At 38.0% G+C, this 17,800-nt stretch overlaps 1 protein-coding gene across 2 annotated transcripts in view; it reads right to left on the bottom strand.

The window, feature by feature from the left end:
• LOC117304954 (cyclin-dependent kinase 17-like) overlaps positions 1-17,800 on the bottom strand; it is a 73,090-nt gene that overhangs the window by 23,578 nt on the left and 31,712 nt on the right. For both annotated transcript variants that reach the window (XM_033789613.1, XM_033789621.1), the window contains exons 3-6: positions 15,664-15,797; positions 8,870-8,989; positions 6,024-6,195; positions 1,859-1,953 (exon numbers count right to left, since the gene is read on the bottom strand). In XM_033789613.1, coding sequence (XP_033645504.1) covers positions 1,859-1,953; positions 6,024-6,195; positions 8,870-8,989; positions 15,664-15,797 — 521 coding nt within the window. The remainder of the gene's footprint in view (positions 1-1,858; positions 1,954-6,023; positions 6,196-8,869; positions 8,990-15,663; positions 15,798-17,800) is intronic.

Raw genomic sequence — 17,800 nt, 5'->3', positions numbered from 1 at the left:
AAGCATGCGGGAGATCGGTTGTTAAAAGAAATTGATGTCACCCATTGTGCTCTTTGACATGCTCCACATGTCTCGCACACAATGAATAATTTATCCACGTTTCTCATTAATAAGTCAAGTCTGTCGCTGGAGAAAATAGATTAAAATCAGTAAGCTCATGTTTACAAATACAGAAAACATGTACATTGTGTTGTTGGTCATAATTTTCTTGGATATAACATCAAGTGTCTTTGATCCCTTTTATAATATTTATCGGTAAATCTGTAATTTGTTGTTAGGAAACTGTTAAATTTGCCACATTTGTGTATCTTTAAATGGAATGTATACGCCCGGTAATAATGACACTTAAAATTAGTGGCAATTAAAAACTTACTTGGTTAAAAGTAAATGCAACTTTTGATAGTGTACATGGTGTATAGCATTTTGAGAATCATTTCACTTTGAAGTATAGTGATTATGAAAAGTATATCATTTTTATTCCCCAAAATTTGAATCTGAGAAGTGTTACTGACACTGTATCAATGTAGATATTATTTCAAAATGAAGACATCACAAAACTGAATGTGACCTTGGAGCCCCTGTTTAAAGACAATGGACACTATTGGTAATTGTCAAAGACCAGTCTTCTCACTTGGTGTAACTCAACATAACAAACCTGTGAAAATTTGAGGTCAATCGATCATCGAAGTTGCATGATAATAATAAAAGAAAAAATACCCTTGTCACACGAAGTTGTGTGCTTTCTGATGCTTGATTTAGAGACCTCAAATTCTAAATCTGAGGTCTCAAAATCAAATTCGTGGAAAATTACTTCTTTTTCGAAAACTACATTACTTCAGAGGGAGCTGTTTCTCACAATGTTTTATACTATCAACCTCTCCCCATTACTCGTTACCAAGTAAGGTTATCTGCTAATAATTATTATTTTGAGTAATTACCAACAGTGCCCACTGCCTTTAATGTTTGTCACCACAGTGTCACATTCATTTATGTCCAGAGCTAAAGAAAGTGACCATGGGGGGCAGAAATGTCGTAATCCATTCCAACCACAACTACAGCTATTAGTCAAGTTGTTGTTGAGTCAAATGCTCTTGATCACAATGGTCTATATTTTCATTTTTGTTTCTCCAATTTGTGAACACACCAAAAAAACAGGGGCTGGTATAAGCGCAATAATAAGCACCAACAGTTACCAGCCAAAACGCAATATGATGTATGTTGTTAAAGCACAATAATAACACCAATGGTTACCAGCCAAATTGCAATACGATATATGTTGTTTACGGTTGGTTTCCCCGCTAGTAAATATTTTTAGCTTAGTTTCGCTTTTTTTCCTGCAGCCAACTTTAGACAATTAGCTGTTTACATATAACAACTTAGGCGCCCGCGATGGCACTTGAACTTCCGTCACTAGAGCTTCCTACCACCTGGCGTCTTGTCTATTCTTAACTTTGCTGTACAGTCATCTTTGTTTAATTTGAACAAAGGGGCCACCTGCACTAACTGCTGGTGTTTTACTGGTCACTTTGACGTCATTCATATATTCATGATTAATAGAAGTCGGTGGATCGGGTTCACTTGTACCTTGGAGCTACCCCCCCCCCCCCAAAAAAAAGACCCAGGTATGCTTTGTTTTTTAAAGGGCAATGGCACCAAGGCATTTTCTCCTTGGTAACGGACATCCTTTGAGGAAAATGTAAATTGCTACTGGAGCATTTCAGGTGCACCAGGGCGTTGGCCGGGGGCATGGAGGCATTTGCCTTCGTTGCCTCCGTGTGAAGTACCATGCCTTCATTTCTATGGGAAGCAGTGCTATGAAACTGGTTCTAAAAGGCCTCAATCTTCAATACATACTTACCAAATATTCAAAGACTAGTGTGAGAGATTTTTCTGTATGGACGATGTCATGTAGCGTCACGATGTTTGCGTGCTTCAAGCCTTTCAATAAAGAAACTATAAATCAAGAGAAGATATACAAGAAACATAAGAGTTAGACAGTCATCATTAGCACAAAATAGGTTTCTCATTAACTTCTCATTCTTTATCCCCGATGCAAATGTCCATCTACATGTATAACATGTACATGTAAGTACATGTAGGTTACACCTTTTAGCATCCCACAGGCATGACAGGGCAAGTTGAGAAATTGTGTTTAGCAGCCCCTAGCAGTTTTTGAACGCCAGGCTGGCTAGTGTGGTTAAGAGTACTGATATGTACGCAGAGTTGAGCAAGCTGAAACATTTCCTTGCAGTCAGTCATCAATTCCCTTTTCCCTCAGATGGACACGCTATTACACGCTACCATACACCATAATGCACCCAGGCAGTGTGGATTGCAAGATAACCACTGCGATAATGTCAAGCTTGCAGTAATGGAGGATGTTCGTTAAAGGCACTGGACACCTTTGGTAATAAGCCATTAGGAGTTAGATTTAAATAATGTCTGGTACAATGACTAGCTTACAAGTAGTTACGATGCACCGCTTACATTTTAACTCAATATTATTTCCTCAGACTATCGAGACAATTGCTACGCCACGTGATTAGGGGCAAGCTTTTGCGTAGTTACGTAAGAGACGGTGAACACCCATACACAATTCTGAATGGATGTGTATGACACAATGGTACCAGGGTTTGCTCATCTGGAGGTTCAAATGTAAAGAGTGCATTGTAACCAAACAAGTCATTGTAATAGACACTATTCAAATTTAACACGCAATTATGGCTTATTGTCAAAGACCAGTATTCTTAAATTGTACTTGGTGTATCCTAACATATGCATAAAATACGAATCTCTAAACATTTGGACTCAATTGGTCATTGTTGTTGCAAGAAAATAATGAAAGAAAGTGTGCTCTCAGATGCATTAATAAAAGGCTTCAGGCCTGAAGTTTTTAAATAATTAATTGAGAAGTTACGTCTCTGTTACCTCAGAGGGATCCATTTCTCACAATGCTATCAACAGCTCTCAATTGTTCATTACCAAGCAAGTTTTTATTCAAACAATTATTTTGATTAATTACAAATAGTGTCCAGTGCCTTTGAGTCAAAGCTAGCAACTTGGAGCGTTCAACCTCAGTCTGATTAATGGCAAAGTTTGATGTAGTACGACAACGTTTTTTATGCGTAATTTGATTTCAAAGGTTAATATCAGGTAGAACTGTGGAGAAAAAATATCACCTAATAATCTTAATATTCGATCACTAAGGAAGTTTAAATATTTACATTCGGTGGGTGGCAAGTAAAATGTGAATGCAAAGGTCAGATAGTGTGTGTGTTTACTGACTGCTACAACCAAAATCAGCGGGGTTTTGGTTTTTTTTTTCATATTTTAAAAAGTTTATTCGGTTAGGCCTAAGGTGTTCCTGAATATGACTTCTATTTCAGAGGGAAATATTTCAAAGAAAAAATTTGTCTAATATGATCTTCATAATCAGTAAGCTTACAGACTCCAATTAACCAATGAGTTTATTTTTTTATTTTATTTATCCTAACCGGTGATGTGTAATACACCTTTAAAGGCAGGTTGTTCTTTAAGTACATGGAAAAGACCAGTATTCTCACTTGGTGTCTCCCACCACGCATTAAATAACAAACCTGTGAGAACTTGGGCTCACTTATTCATTGAAGTTGCGGCAAAACAATGACGAAAAAACACCTTTATTGCATAAGGGCTTCAGCTTTCTCTAAAAAGGTGAGGTTTCTAACAATTGGATTTGAGGCATTGCATGGTGAAGTACTATCAATATTTGGTTTGCGGTAACACCATGAGTGTATCTACTTGCCAGGTAGAGTTTGTTCTTTAGAGAATATATTCTACTACCGCAGAGTAGTTTTTCGGGAGACTACTCTGTTCTGAGAAGACCTATCCTGCTTTCTAACAATGTTTTATAATATCAGCAGCTCTTCGTTGCTCATTACCAAGTTAATTTTCATGGTCATTAATTACCAAGGTTCACCCTCCCTTATTGACCCATTTCACCTGACGTCATCATCAGAAAAATCTTGAATGCGCCATAGGGCAATTTCACTGTGCGTTTTCATATATAACTCTATGCCGTGCTTTATGCAGTGAAGTGTGCATTTTAGCGTTAATAAAAGTAAACCTAACTGCCCACCAACATGGTTAGCGTGCCATCAGTCGCCGCGTGTGACGCGCATGCAAGGGGTCAATATGACCAAATGAAAACCTACAAACATCGCTGTCTTAATATCAGAACGCAACACCCCCGTCCAGTCTGTAGGCCTAACCGTTTTAACTTCCAGCTAAGTAGGCTATCATGCGTGGACATGTGTAGCACACTGTGGCAAACACGATTTACCAATGATGCACGCACCCAAACAAAAAATTTCCAGGCACAACATTTAATGTCTAAAGAGAGAAAATCCATTGCGGAGCCGACAATTTACATACCAGACAGATCCTACACAGGAGAAACCAACAGTGAACCGACTGCACTTTGAAGCAACAAAACAAATTGATCATTTTTTTTTTTTTTTTTTTTTTTTTTCTCTCTTTTTTTTTCTCAGATAGCTGACCCAGATAAATAATGAGACAATATTGATGGTTTATGCTGAACCTGTCGGTCGTGACTGCCGTGCACACATTTTGGAAATACACCACTGTTTATACACCGTTCTCTTTCGGACTTTGAGTGATCGTTACCGAGAAACATTTTAATTACATAGTTTGATTGGACGACGGCCCGCTGCATTAATAACAACAAGTCCCAGGCCTGTTACGCTTTTTTTTTGAAAGGGCAAGGGCATCAAGGCATTTTCTCCTTAGTAAATGGTACCCTAGGCAACGACACCAAGGCAATGACCAGGGGCAATGAGGCAATCGCCTTCGGGGCCTCTGTAAAGTATCAGGCCTCAATTACCTTCTAGGATTCAAACCACATTTTTAACATTGAAGTTGTTGTAGCAGGGTTTTCCTCCCTACATAAGCACAGGAATTGCGGAAACATTTTGGGGGTCATGCAATGAATAGATTGTGTAGGGGGGGCAGGTGGTTCTGTGCTTTAACTGATAAGGAGACTGGATAAATTTAAGCTTGAAAGTTGGTCCTCCTCATCTTGGGAAGAGGATAAGTGTTCCACAAAACTGGCAGCAAATCAGTTTGGGGGAAGAAAACAAACTTATTTTTTAAAAGTTTTTTTTTTTTCTTCTTCTGGGGTAATCGGCAAAATTTTGAAACGGCTGGCCTGCCAAAAATTGAAAGGAAATCTGAAGCTTAGTTGTCAGAAAATATCTTTGATTAGTTTCCAAGAGGCTGAGAGACTTTAAATATATGTTGAGTACTTTTTAATTATTTAGCATTTAGCATTGACTTCTTCGGGAGTTTATTTAGTGCGGTGCAACCTTTAGCCAGAACGTATGACGTCACACTTCAAGGCTCGTGAATTACGTCAGAGATCTGCCTCGCATCACTTTACATGGCCTTCATGGTTCTGGAGATTTGCAGTTAAGTCTGACGTAGATGCGTATACGTATAAACCAGTACATAATTATTCTAGATAAGGACAGAGGGCCATCATGTGTGAGTCTGGCGGCCTCTAGTGGCCAGGCGCGTCATAAACTCCCTGGCGAACAAAGCGTATCCATTCAGTATTTAGATGTACGCATGCTACCGGTGATGACCTTTTGGGGAAGGGAACGTGTGTCACGCTTCATCTCTGATTTCAAGATGAGAAAACTGACTGTGATCTGAGAAAGAACATTTCCCCAGTGGGAGTGAAAAAAACAGGTTCTAGGGCTATGAATATAACAGGTAGAGTATCGAGATAAGCTTGCATGTGCTTCTATCAAATAATTATAATAGTAGGGGCTTCTGATATAGCGCTTATATCCGCCACTCGGTGACACTCAAGGTGCTTCAACGTTCAATATTTTCCTGTAAGGTATGTGGGACTATGTGTGAATAAATACGACCTTTTTCTACTCCTTTTTACCAATCAAACCAGGAGAAAATGCCTTGGTGCCCTTGCCCTTTCAAAAAATGAAGCATAGAGGCCTGCCTACCTTCTCTTATTGCAGTGCAAGGCGCCCCTTCTTCATGTTCCAGACGGATTTCTTTAAGAGCTACCAGGTTGTCCGTCAGTCTGCTCCTTCCTTTAAATACTGTTGCATAAGTACCCTCGCCTAGTTTATCCAGCTTGGTGTAAGTTTCCATCTTGCCGAACCCAATTTCAGACTGCAAAGACAAATCGGGCAGATATTTTTTTCATAATCACGTTTTACGGTGTGTTCACACAGAAAAACAACAAGCCTGGCAAACAAGATTCCCATTAAAGGGTTTGGGTACTTTTTATTGGACACAAAACACAATGTTCACAGATTTACATTAAGCTTACACCGTTCTTGAGAAATGAGTAAAACAATGTTGTCAAAATAATTTTCATGTAAGTTTAGCATGTAAAACGTATATTACCAGTTATACGTTTAACATGCAAAACTAATTTTTGTGACTTGTTTTTCAGAATGTACAGCACCTCAGCAAGTAATATTTTAAGGGAAGCTTTCTAATTCTACTGTCATTATCTTCAAACTGTGTAAGTTTAATGTAAATCTGTGGACACTGTGTTTTGTGTACTTCCAAAATCAACCCCAATCCTTTAAAAGAAGGTATACCTTCTCAAAATAGTTTATACTTCCAAACAGCTGCAGTGCTTCTCACCAAATAAGTTTTGATGGTCATAATTTTGTTGAGTATTCACAAATCTATGACCATGCCTGAACTCTACATGCTTCAGTTTCATACAAGTATTTCTTCTTCAAAAAAGAGGTAGTTTCTTACTAAAATAATAAAATACTTCTAGCTAGAAATCTTTTATTCCTATCTGAAAGCACACAAATTCGTCCAACAAGGGTGTTTTTTCTTTCATCATTTTCTCCCAACTCCGATGACCGATTGAGCTCAAACTTTCACAGGTTTGTTATTTTATGCATATGTTGATATACACCAAGTGAGAACACTGGTCTTTGACAATTACCAATAGTGTAAGTTCCCTTTAAATCAAAAATCTTAACCCTCATCTTTAATTCTTTCCCAAACTAGCAGCTGTCGACTACTCCTTTTCAACAAACAAAAACAACGTCTGAATGTTTTTGTTTTTTTGTCTTGTTGACGTACTAACTCCCTCCTCCGAAGATTGTTGGATCTCAATAACCCAATCTTCTTTAAAGGCACCGTACACCTTTGGTAACTGTCAAAGACCCGTCTTCTCACTTGGTGTATCTCAACATAGATATGCACAAAATAACAAACTGTGAAAATTTTAACTCAATTGGTAGTCGAAGTTCAGGATCAAATTCTGAGGTCTCGAAATCAAAATCAAATATTTTAGTGAGAAATTACTTATTTCTCGACACTGGACACTACTCAATTGGTAATTAGTCAATATAGTTATTAGCATTAAAACTTACTTAGTAACGAGTAATTGAGAGATGTTGACAATATAAAACATTGTGAGAAACAACTCCCTCTGAACATAGTAAGAGGTAATTATTTTCAGTCAAATATTAAAAGACTCCAGGCCTGAAGCCTTTGATTACATGTAGGCATCTGAAAGCACACAAAGTGACGAAACAAAAGCGTGGGTTTTTTTTTTTTTTTTTTTTTCTTCTTCTTTTTTCATTATTTTCTTGCATTTTCGATGACCAATTAGGTTCTAATAAGTAGGATTTGAAACGTTGCATGGTGAAAATACAATATATGGAAAGGTTTGCGGTATTACCATGTGATGACTGTCTCTAAATAAGTTGGGGGTGGTTCTGAAAAGAACCATTGGTTTCAACGTTTCGATCAGTATGCTCTGATTGTCTTCTGGAGATTACGCCCATATTTTCACAGGTTTGTTATTTTATGCATAATGTTGGGATACAACAAGTGAGAATACTGTTCTTTGACAATTATATGTACCAAAGGTGTCCAGTGCCGTTAATGATACAATTGTCACGACCGAGACTCAAACCCACACTCAGGGGCTGTTTAGAAAGACCCTAGCTTGAGTCCAGTGGGCTTGACAACTAGGCTATGACAACAAGCCTTTCAAGGGACTTTGTAGACGAGCCTACCAATATCTCTAAGTGAGAATACTGGTCTTTGACACTTATCAAAGGTGTCCAGTGCCTTTAAGGACTATACAGCTGTGATGTTTTTTCCCGTAGCAAACATGGACCGGCTTAACACAACGGTAATCAGCCCCCAAATGTCAGCCAGATCTTCTTTCTAGCCTCCCCGAAAAAAATATTCCTCTCAATTAGCTTTCTCCATCAAAGGAAAAGCTAATCTAGATGGACATGTTTGTTGACGGAAGAGAAAACAGTGAGGAGAGGATGTAGAGACCAACAGGGGATTCGCCCCAGGAGAAGCTGTATCGTACAGCTCCAATGAATGTTGCACTATTTTAAGACCCTTATAGCTGGACCTATTAAAGGCCCTGGACACTATTGGTAATTATTATAAATAATTGTTAGCATCAAAACTTACTTGGTAACAACCAATGGAGAGCTGTTGATAGTATGAAACATTGTGAGAATCAATTGGCTCCCTCTGAAGTAATGTAGTTTACGAGAAAGAAGTAATTTTACACTTTAAGGCAGTGGACACTATTGGTAATTACTCAAAATTATTATTATAAAAAAAATCTCACTTGGTATACGAGTAATGGGGAGAGGTTGATAGTATAAAACACTGTGAGAAACGGCTCCCTCTGAAATGACGTAGTTTTTAAGAAAGAAGTATTTTTCCACAAATTTGATTTCGAGACCTCAGGATTTAGAATTTGAGGTCTCAAAATCAATGTATATCTGTGGACAAGAAGAAGCCAAACCTTTTGAAGGAATAAAAAAAAAAGATAACCTACCAGTGAAGTTCTTCTTGACCGTCTGCTCATCTTCTCAAACGGAGGACTAAGACTATATTTCTCTAGGAACTGATCTGACAACCTCATGTCAGCTGGCAAGGATAACCTCTTTGAGATGTCCTGTAAATTAGAAAGGAGAAGAAAGTATGATAATAATGTTAATACTATAACATACAACATTTATATACATAGCACTTCATACATACACAAAGTGTTTCTATGCGCTTTAACCCCATCCCACCCCCCCAAAAAAAAAAATAATAATAATAAATTAATAAAAAATAAATTAATAACAAATAAAAATCAAATAAAAATCGATCGTAGAATCTACATTGCTATTTGTGCAGTTGACTGTCAATTTCTCACCATTACATGGGAAATCTGCTACGATCCCGCTTGCATTTACAGGTAAATCGTGTACGTAATCACATTCAATGCTTGTTCACTTCAGAGGCTGGCTCAACCCCACTGTTGGAGTCAAAGTCTACTAAATTGTAAATTGTGAACACGCATTCACCAGAAGTCCAAAACAGAGCTTTGCTACCCTTAGAAAACTCTTATCGTTTTACGCACCATAGTTAATGAATACATCCACAGAGATGCAAGTAGGAGACAAGCAGAGAGAGACAATTTCAAAAACAAGCTTAGCATAATCATTAACAGGCGTGACTTCAAGCAGTACCATTACTTTACACGAATCTATCCATTTTAAATGTGTCATTTTCAAGAATTCAATAACAATCTATTACGATGTCAGTGCTAACATTTGATTGACCCAGATTCAACATGAATGTGTATTAACAGCAGATGGCTGAATGTCTTCAGCGAGACACAATTTCCACCGATGAGGGGGGGGGGGGGGGATCTTTTCAGCGACACCACAAGAATGTAACACTGGACTACATGTCAGCAGCCGTGCCGATGACGTCAGGGAAAGACCCCCCACGGCGAGGCCGACACATCAACCCTCCTTCAACACGGAGAGCACCCCCTCCCTGCCCGCAGATACTACGTCTGCACGCACAAACGTCTCGCTGTCAGTGAGACCTGAGCTGTAGGTCCTTCCTCGATGCCGATGAAATACATGTTTGTGGTGGATGAATCAACCCAATTTTTTTTTGTATCAAATATCCAGACGTCTCTGTCCCTCCAGGTAAAATTGCTACAGCAGCCAGCGACTCTGGGGGTCAAGTCGGACTTGTGCGAGGGTTCGCATATTTACATCAAACATGTTTTGCAATTCAGTACTGTTTTACTGTCTTGAAGGACTAAAGAAATAGATTCAATTCAATGTTTTTTCTATAATGAGAAAAAGGGAAAATTTGTGGTTTATAAGTGATTTTCCCTCATGGAATGTACAATATTCATAACATGATAAATTTAAAAAAGAAATTTATAAACAAGACCGCGTCAGTAGAAAAGATGTTGTTCATGCTTTTCAAGTCACAAAAATAATTTCGCCTTACGTATTTTCGTAACATTGTTTTACTCATTTCTCAAAAAGTACAGCACCTCAGCAAGTAACATTTTAAGGTATGCTTTCTACCATCATTATCTTTAAATGGTGCAAGGTTAATGTAGATCTGTGGACATTGTGTTTTGTGTTACAAAAAGTACACAAACCCTTTAACATCTACATGTACTTAACAAATATTTTCAAAAATTCATGATGCACACATTATACGCATTGAGCAGTTAGACCAATGAAACTTAACAAATAATAATTTTATTCTCTGTCCTATAATGTACATTGTGCCACTCCAAATTATAATTTGTAACAGTGTTTGATTAAATCACACATGGTTGAATAAACCCGCTTCAATACCATTTCTGATTCTAAACCATTAGGCCTAACGATAAGTAATTCCCTCTCCAATTGTCTTCCTACATTTTCATTTTAGCTGTTCCCCTTCTCCTTATCATTAATATGGTAAACAAATCTGTCCATGGTAAAATTATGTTGAAAATAAAAAATTGATATTTTTGTTTCTAAATATGTAAGTGCTAGCGGAAAACCTTCTTAGAGTGTATGTTCAGAGGAAAAATATAGAGCATGAATTCATAAAGCTGTTGCGCTGAAAATACTGCTTGACAAATTTATTTGCTGAGAAAAAAATGAATTGAGAGGGTATGCATCAGTCACAACAATGTAAACTTCATGAAATTCTTGATGTTAACCAAGTACTGTTAAGCAAAACTTTTCTGTGCTTAGTAAGTTTGTTGTGCTTACAGGCTTTTGGGCCATATTTATTTATTTATTTATTTATTTCTATATATTTATTTCTCACAAAAAAAAGTAATCAAAGACCTCAACGTGGCCAAACAAACAAGAATATTTGTATAATGGAACTGCATCTCAAAATACTTTGCTGTGCTAAGCAAGTTTTTTGTGTTTACGGTCTTCACAAAATTAGGCAAAGTGTTTATTTCCCTTTTTTCCCATAACTGCATAAAATCATCACAGACCTCAACACGGCCGAACCAAAAAAAAACATTTTTATTACGGAACGGCATCACACCAAAAGTGGACATTTCAATCACAGACACCAAATGCAATTATTTCTCAACTCCGTGTTCTTGAACAGTGAGTGGAAATTCCTCTTACGTTTTTGCAGCACCAGACAGTATCATGGGAGGAAAAACATAAAGACAGGGGAGAGAATCCACCACGGAATCAATAAAAAGCCAAGCAAGAGCACTGAGGTGATTTCCTGACTATCAAGGATGTCTCAGCAGGACCATTCACTGAAATGTCCCCTGCGGCCAACAACGATGACGTCGTCGTTGTTTGGTACAAGATCATGGTTACGTTTAAGGGTTTTGATACCTTTTGTAGATCAAGCTTTTGGCCATGGCATGAATCCCTACTCACTGTGAACGAAGATGCATTCAATATGATTTACATGTAGAAGTTTCAGCTTCATTAGTCGTCTAGTTTTTGAGAAAAAAGGTGAAAATCAAAGAGCAACGTTTTCAGGAGAGCCACATAAATCTGTTGTACACGATGCTGAAACAACCTTTGTCTCACTGAGACGAACAACTATTTTTGTGTCACTGAGACACCAAATTGTTTTTGTGTGGAATTAATTTACTAATTTCTCAAAAACGACAGCACTTCAGCAAGGGAAGCTTTATACAATCATTATCTTCAAACCGAGTTAGTTAAATGTAAATCTATGGAAGTTTGTTTTTTGTGTAGCACAGAAAGCACCCAAACCCTTTAACCCGAAACGTGATAGGAAAAAGAAAAAAAAAACTACCGAAAAATTCACAGCAGAGTGATTAAAGAAAGGGAATCACTTGGTGTATCCCAACATATGCATAAAATAACAAATCTGTAAAAGTTTGGACTCAATTGGTCATCAAAGTTGCAAGAGAATAATGAAAGAAAAAGCACCCGTGTAAAATTACCTCTTTCTCAAAAACTTTGTTACTTCAGAGGGAGTAGTTTCTCACAATGTTTTATACATTGCTCGTTACCGAGTAAGTTTTTATCCTTATAATTATTTTGAGCCTCTTACCAAACCTGTCCTTTAAGGAGAATGGATAACTAGCAAGCCCATGAGTGTATTTTTTTTATTTATTTTTTTAAGTTAAGGAAGGCAACTTCTACTTCAAAACTGGATATTTCTTCTTTGCATTATTTCCATGTGGAAAACACTCAAACCCCGCACCGATACAAACAGGAAGAAATGCTCGACTACAACAGAGAGTGTTCACGTGTGAATGCAATAATCTCTTAAGACTATGGAGTTTCACGACTTTGTCTCGTTCAGAACGTCCCTTAAAAAATAGTTCACTTGACATTCTAATTTCTAGCTGCGCTTCTTGAGGTTGACAGGCCTAATACTTCACAGAGGCAATGAAGGCAATTGCCTACATGCATTGGTGCCCTTAAAATGCTCTCCTAGTACAAACTTAGATTTTCCTCGTAGGGTGCCCTTTACCAAGGAGAAAATGTGCCTTTGTGCCCCTTGCCGTTTCCCATTCAAAACCAAGCATACATGCCTGTGTTTGCAGATACATGTACTTCACAGAGGCAATGAAGGCGAATGTGCCTTGGTACCCTACTCTGCAATATGGATGTTCCATTGGTTTTGTCTTCAATTTCTTATGAATCTGATCTTACTGATAAAAAATATTTAAACTAAAAAAAAATATATAAAAAAATAAAATAAAAATCTAAATTTGGTTTTGGGTTACAAAACAAACAGATTTCCGGTTAAATACAGAGAAATCATATCCATGATTATATTATATGCCGATGAAGTTCCCTATTTGCTTGTATTTTCCACAACGTTTCCTTCTCAAACACATTGGCAGCAGCTTCATTTTATAATCCAACGAACTAAAAACAAATGAGCATACTTCTCTAAATCTGATAACGACTACAAACGCAACTCAGCATGGGGTGTACAGTGAAGTCAAAATATTTGTCAGACAAACCCATGAAAAAAATGTCCACGTTATTTGAGAAATACCCTGGGAGTTCCCCCAATTATTTAATGATGTGCGTAAGTAGTTCCCTATTCGCTTCCAAGTATTTTCCACATCATTTCCTTCTTAATAATAATAAGACATTTGTAAAGCGCCTAATGCAAAAGCCTCTAAGCGCATTGTAAAGTATTAGCTTGACGAATATGCACAGAAAGACTAGTGGCCATAAAAAATGGAAGAAGCTCTAGTAGCAGAAAGCAGTGACTGTTGAGATGATCGTAAAGTCCGAGTAGGGGAATAAGCAGGAGATTGACATGTTCAAAACTTAACTGGGAGCCAATGCACTTGCATTAGTACAGGTGTAATATGGTGAGAACGAGGCAGACAAGAAACGTTGAATTTTAGCAAGATCTTTATCGGGGAGTCCATACAGAAGTGAATTGCAGGCATCAACAAGACAAAGAGTAGTTGCTTCATCCAGGTAGCGGCGAATTTGTGATATTTTCCTAATAGCCATGAGAGCTCCTTTGCAAACATTATCACAATGTCTACTCATGCACAATGAAGAATCCATAATAACACCGAGGTTACGGGCAAATTCAGATGGTTCAATGACAGACTGGGCAATTTGTATTGTTGGCGGCGAAATCTTTTTGCGAAACGAGATCTCAAAAATAAAATCTCAGTTTTTGAGTCATTCAAAGCAAGTTTATTTTACAACGCCCAAGATTTGACATCTTGAATGCACACTTCAACTTTTGCACTGGCAGAAGCGCGATCAGCTGGATCAAATGTAATGTAAAGCTGGGTGTCGTCAGCGTAAGCAACACTAGAAATACCATGGGCAGCAATGAGGTCTTGCAAGGGTGCACTGAACAATATAAATTCAAGTGGCCCAGCTACAGAACCTTGTGGAACACCACACCAGAGATGATGACGATCTGATTTAACATTGAGAATGGCAGCAGCTTTGTGTAAAATCTGATCTGACAAACAAAAAACATCGATCACACTTTCCCAATCTGATTTATAACAACTACACACTCAGGTAAAAATATTTTTTGTTTTTGCATTCATCGGTCAGCTTCTTATGAAGATTACGGACGAAAATCTACAGATTGCCTTGATCTTTAAAAACAGTGTTTCAACAAGACATCAGGATGAGAGTTTGTTACCTGAGGCTGTTTACTTACACCCCCCCCCCCTCCCCCTCCCCCAACCTCCTGGGTTTTGTGCAAATGTACGCTCAACTCAGTACTGACATTTGAAAATATCAGGAGCTATCTGTTGGGAGTAGGGAATAGAAGGTTGTGTTGATTAGAGACTGTGTGAGGATAGAGTCAAAAGCCAAGCAGACCGTGAGTCATGGCAGATGAAAATCTTTGTCTTATTGTTAGTCTCACTCTTAAAGGCACTGGACACTATTGCCAACTACTCAAAATTATTTTTAGGATAAAGACCGACTTGGTAGCAAGCAATAGGGAGCTGATGACCTAGTATGAAATGTTTGTAAGAAACTGTTGAACCCGCCCGTGAATAGCGAGGCCATAGTGGGTGTAATGTGTGCGGTTTTAAAGTTAGGGTGTGTGTGTTTTTTTCTCCATGAGATGCTGATTTATAGACAAAATAAGAGTCACTTGTTAAAGTTTCAACTGATGATTTCAAACCACCAGAATTTTTTGGGGATGTTCTAAACCACCGGCCATGACATCCTACAGAAGTTGACTGTAGCCCACTTGTACCTAATTTGGTAACACATTTTCTCCATGAGATGCTGATTTATAGACAAAATAAGAGTCACTTGTTAAAGTTTCAACTGATGATTTCAAACCACCAGAATTTTTTGGGGATGTTCTAAACCACCGGCCATGACATCCTACAGAAGTTGACTGTAGCCCACTTGTACCTAATTTGGTAACACATTTTCTTCCAGAAGAAGAAAAACCTTTAACTGACTGTCCTTAAAGACACTGGACACCTTTGGTAATTGTCAAAGACCAGTCTTCTCACTTGTTGTAATCTCAACATGTGCAAAACATAACATGTGAACATTTTAAATTAATTAGTCGTCGAAGTTGCAAGATAAAAATGGAAGAAAAAACATCCTTGTCACACAAAGTTGTGTGCGTTCAGATGCTTGATTTCGAGACCTCAAAATCAAATTCTGAGATCTCGAAATTAAATTCAAATATTTTAGTGGGGGAACAAATTACATAACTTCAGAGGGAGCTGTTTATGACAAAGTTTTATCATCAACAGCCCCCCATTGCTTGTTAGCAAGTAAATTTTTATGCTAACAATTATTTTAAGTAATTACCAATAGTGTCCACTGCCTTTAAAGGAGATTTGGTACTTACTTCACTAAATCTTCGCTGTAGTCTATTATGTGGTCTGGACCTGAGTTTGACTGGTGTGTAGGCTTCATCTGAAGCTCCAGACGTTTGGTCACTCTCCCCATCGGACCCTCTCATACCGTTCTCTTGCACTATATCTAGAAGGAAAAAAACAAGAACAAAGAAACACAAAATAAAATCTATGAAAACCATCAAAAGAATTTGGCCTTAACTTTTGTTCAGTGATGACTAGCCTGCGTGACAAATTAGTGATTTCACTAGCCCACCAAATTCTGCCATTTTGGTTTAGAACGCTTCACATAATATGTCTTAGTTCTCTAGAAACCCGGCTGACTTGTGATGGGTGTTTGCCATGCAATAGTCCAAAGACTATTAAATGGCATGCACAGTACCTAGACATCTTTTTACCCACATTGAAGCCAATCGGTTGTGCTTCTGTGTGTCTGAAATGCGTTCAAATGTTACGTGTACGAGGATGATAAATAGTCTGTTGGGGTACAAAACCAATATTGACTGCTTTTACTTGTGCTATGGTTAAAACTGCGACTCCCTCGGTGATCCCTGGACTGTTCCATTGTCCCTCGGCTGCGCCTCGGCGAAAATAGAATGCTCTAGGCCAATTTCATAAAGCTGCTTAACCACAAAAATATGCTAAATGCTAAGCACAACAAATTTATGCTTACCAGATTAAAAATACCAGCAAAACTACCCTGTCATGTGTGCCACTTGAGACTGGTATCTCATTCACTTCTGCTTAGCAGATAGTTGTTAAGCAACTTGTTTTTGTTTTTGCTAAGCAGCTCTACTAAATTTTGACCAGGTCTCTTCTCTCAGGAAACAGGATTTCAAGTCTATAGTCTAACGAGAACCTAAACATTTGTTGGGCAAGGATAACTTTCTGCTTAAAGGAACTAGGCCTAGTTGGAACCCTGAGGGTCAACCATCCTTTCTATTGTCTCCCAGGAAAACACACAACTTGTTGTATTCCCTTTCAATGAAGCACAGCAGAAATTGACTGGTTTGAGACAGCGAGCACCTCGGGGGGAAACATTTCCTATTGTGAGATAGGGTTCCAGCCAATCCAATCCCCAGAGAGCTTCCTCCGAGGGTGAAGATAATTTCTCAAAGTTTGCAGGGCCTAGATTGGCTGTATGCAGAACCGGGGAGTGCAATCAATCAAGATGTAAATACAGCTTCTGAAAAAAAAAAGGCACCTTAAAAACGCAGTGCCTGACGGAATCCTTAGGCTGGCTACTTGTGGGTAGTCTTATACATGCAAGTAAGCCTGCAGCAGATTTCTCAAGTTAGGACAAGTAAATCGTCCTAAAAACTGAGTGGTTCTATTGTCATAACTGCTTAGGTTTAGGAACTTAACTCGTCCAAAGTCCTAGGGTGAAAATCAATGTCTGGGCAACTAGTGAAATTTATTACTCGACTAGTTGCGCCTCAAATAGTCGCGACTAGTTTTTACATTGTTTGCCGCAGGCGCAATGTAGTAAAATTCACGCTGAAAGGTTTAAAAAAAATCATTTCTCAGATTCAAATGTTTACGGTTGAACAAATTTTCTGAACCATAATTACTTCAAAGGGAATTTTTTTTTTTTTTTTTTTTTTTTTTTTTTCAAAATAGTTCTTACTACAAACAACTGCAGTGCTTCTCACCAAGTAAGTTTGTATGGTCATTATTTTGTATATCATATCTTCAAAGGACAAGTTATGTGTTTATACAGAATTACTTCCTGAAGTCCCCACCCCATAATTGTTGAAACTGTATCACTTTTAAATCGCATGACAAAATGTAATTCAGATTACATTATGACCTGGGCCCAATTTCATAGAGCTGCTAAGCACAACAATTTGCTTAGCATGAAATTTCTTTCTTGATAAAAACAGGATTACCAACAAAATTTCTATTTGTTGCATATTGCTTGTTACTAGTAATCAGCTGTTGTTTGCTTACCCTGAAAATCACATGGAAATTTGGTTGGTAATCCTGTTGTTATCAAGGAAGAAATTTCATGCTAAGCAAATTTTTGTGCTTAGCAGCTCTATGAAATTGGGCCATGCAGACTGTGTCCCCCATTGCACAGGGCTGCCACTGCAAAGATGGATACTGGCCATAAACAGAGTACCACCAGTC

Source organism: Asterias rubens, chromosome 2 (genome assembly GCF_902459465.1).
Source record: "Asterias rubens chromosome 2, eAstRub1.3, whole genome shotgun sequence".
NCBI classification, from domain to species: Eukaryota; Metazoa; Echinodermata; class Asteroidea; order Forcipulatida; family Asteriidae; genus Asterias; species Asterias rubens.
The sequence above is the reverse complement of the archived record's forward strand: the minus strand, read 5'-3'. Positions and strand labels throughout refer to the sequence as shown.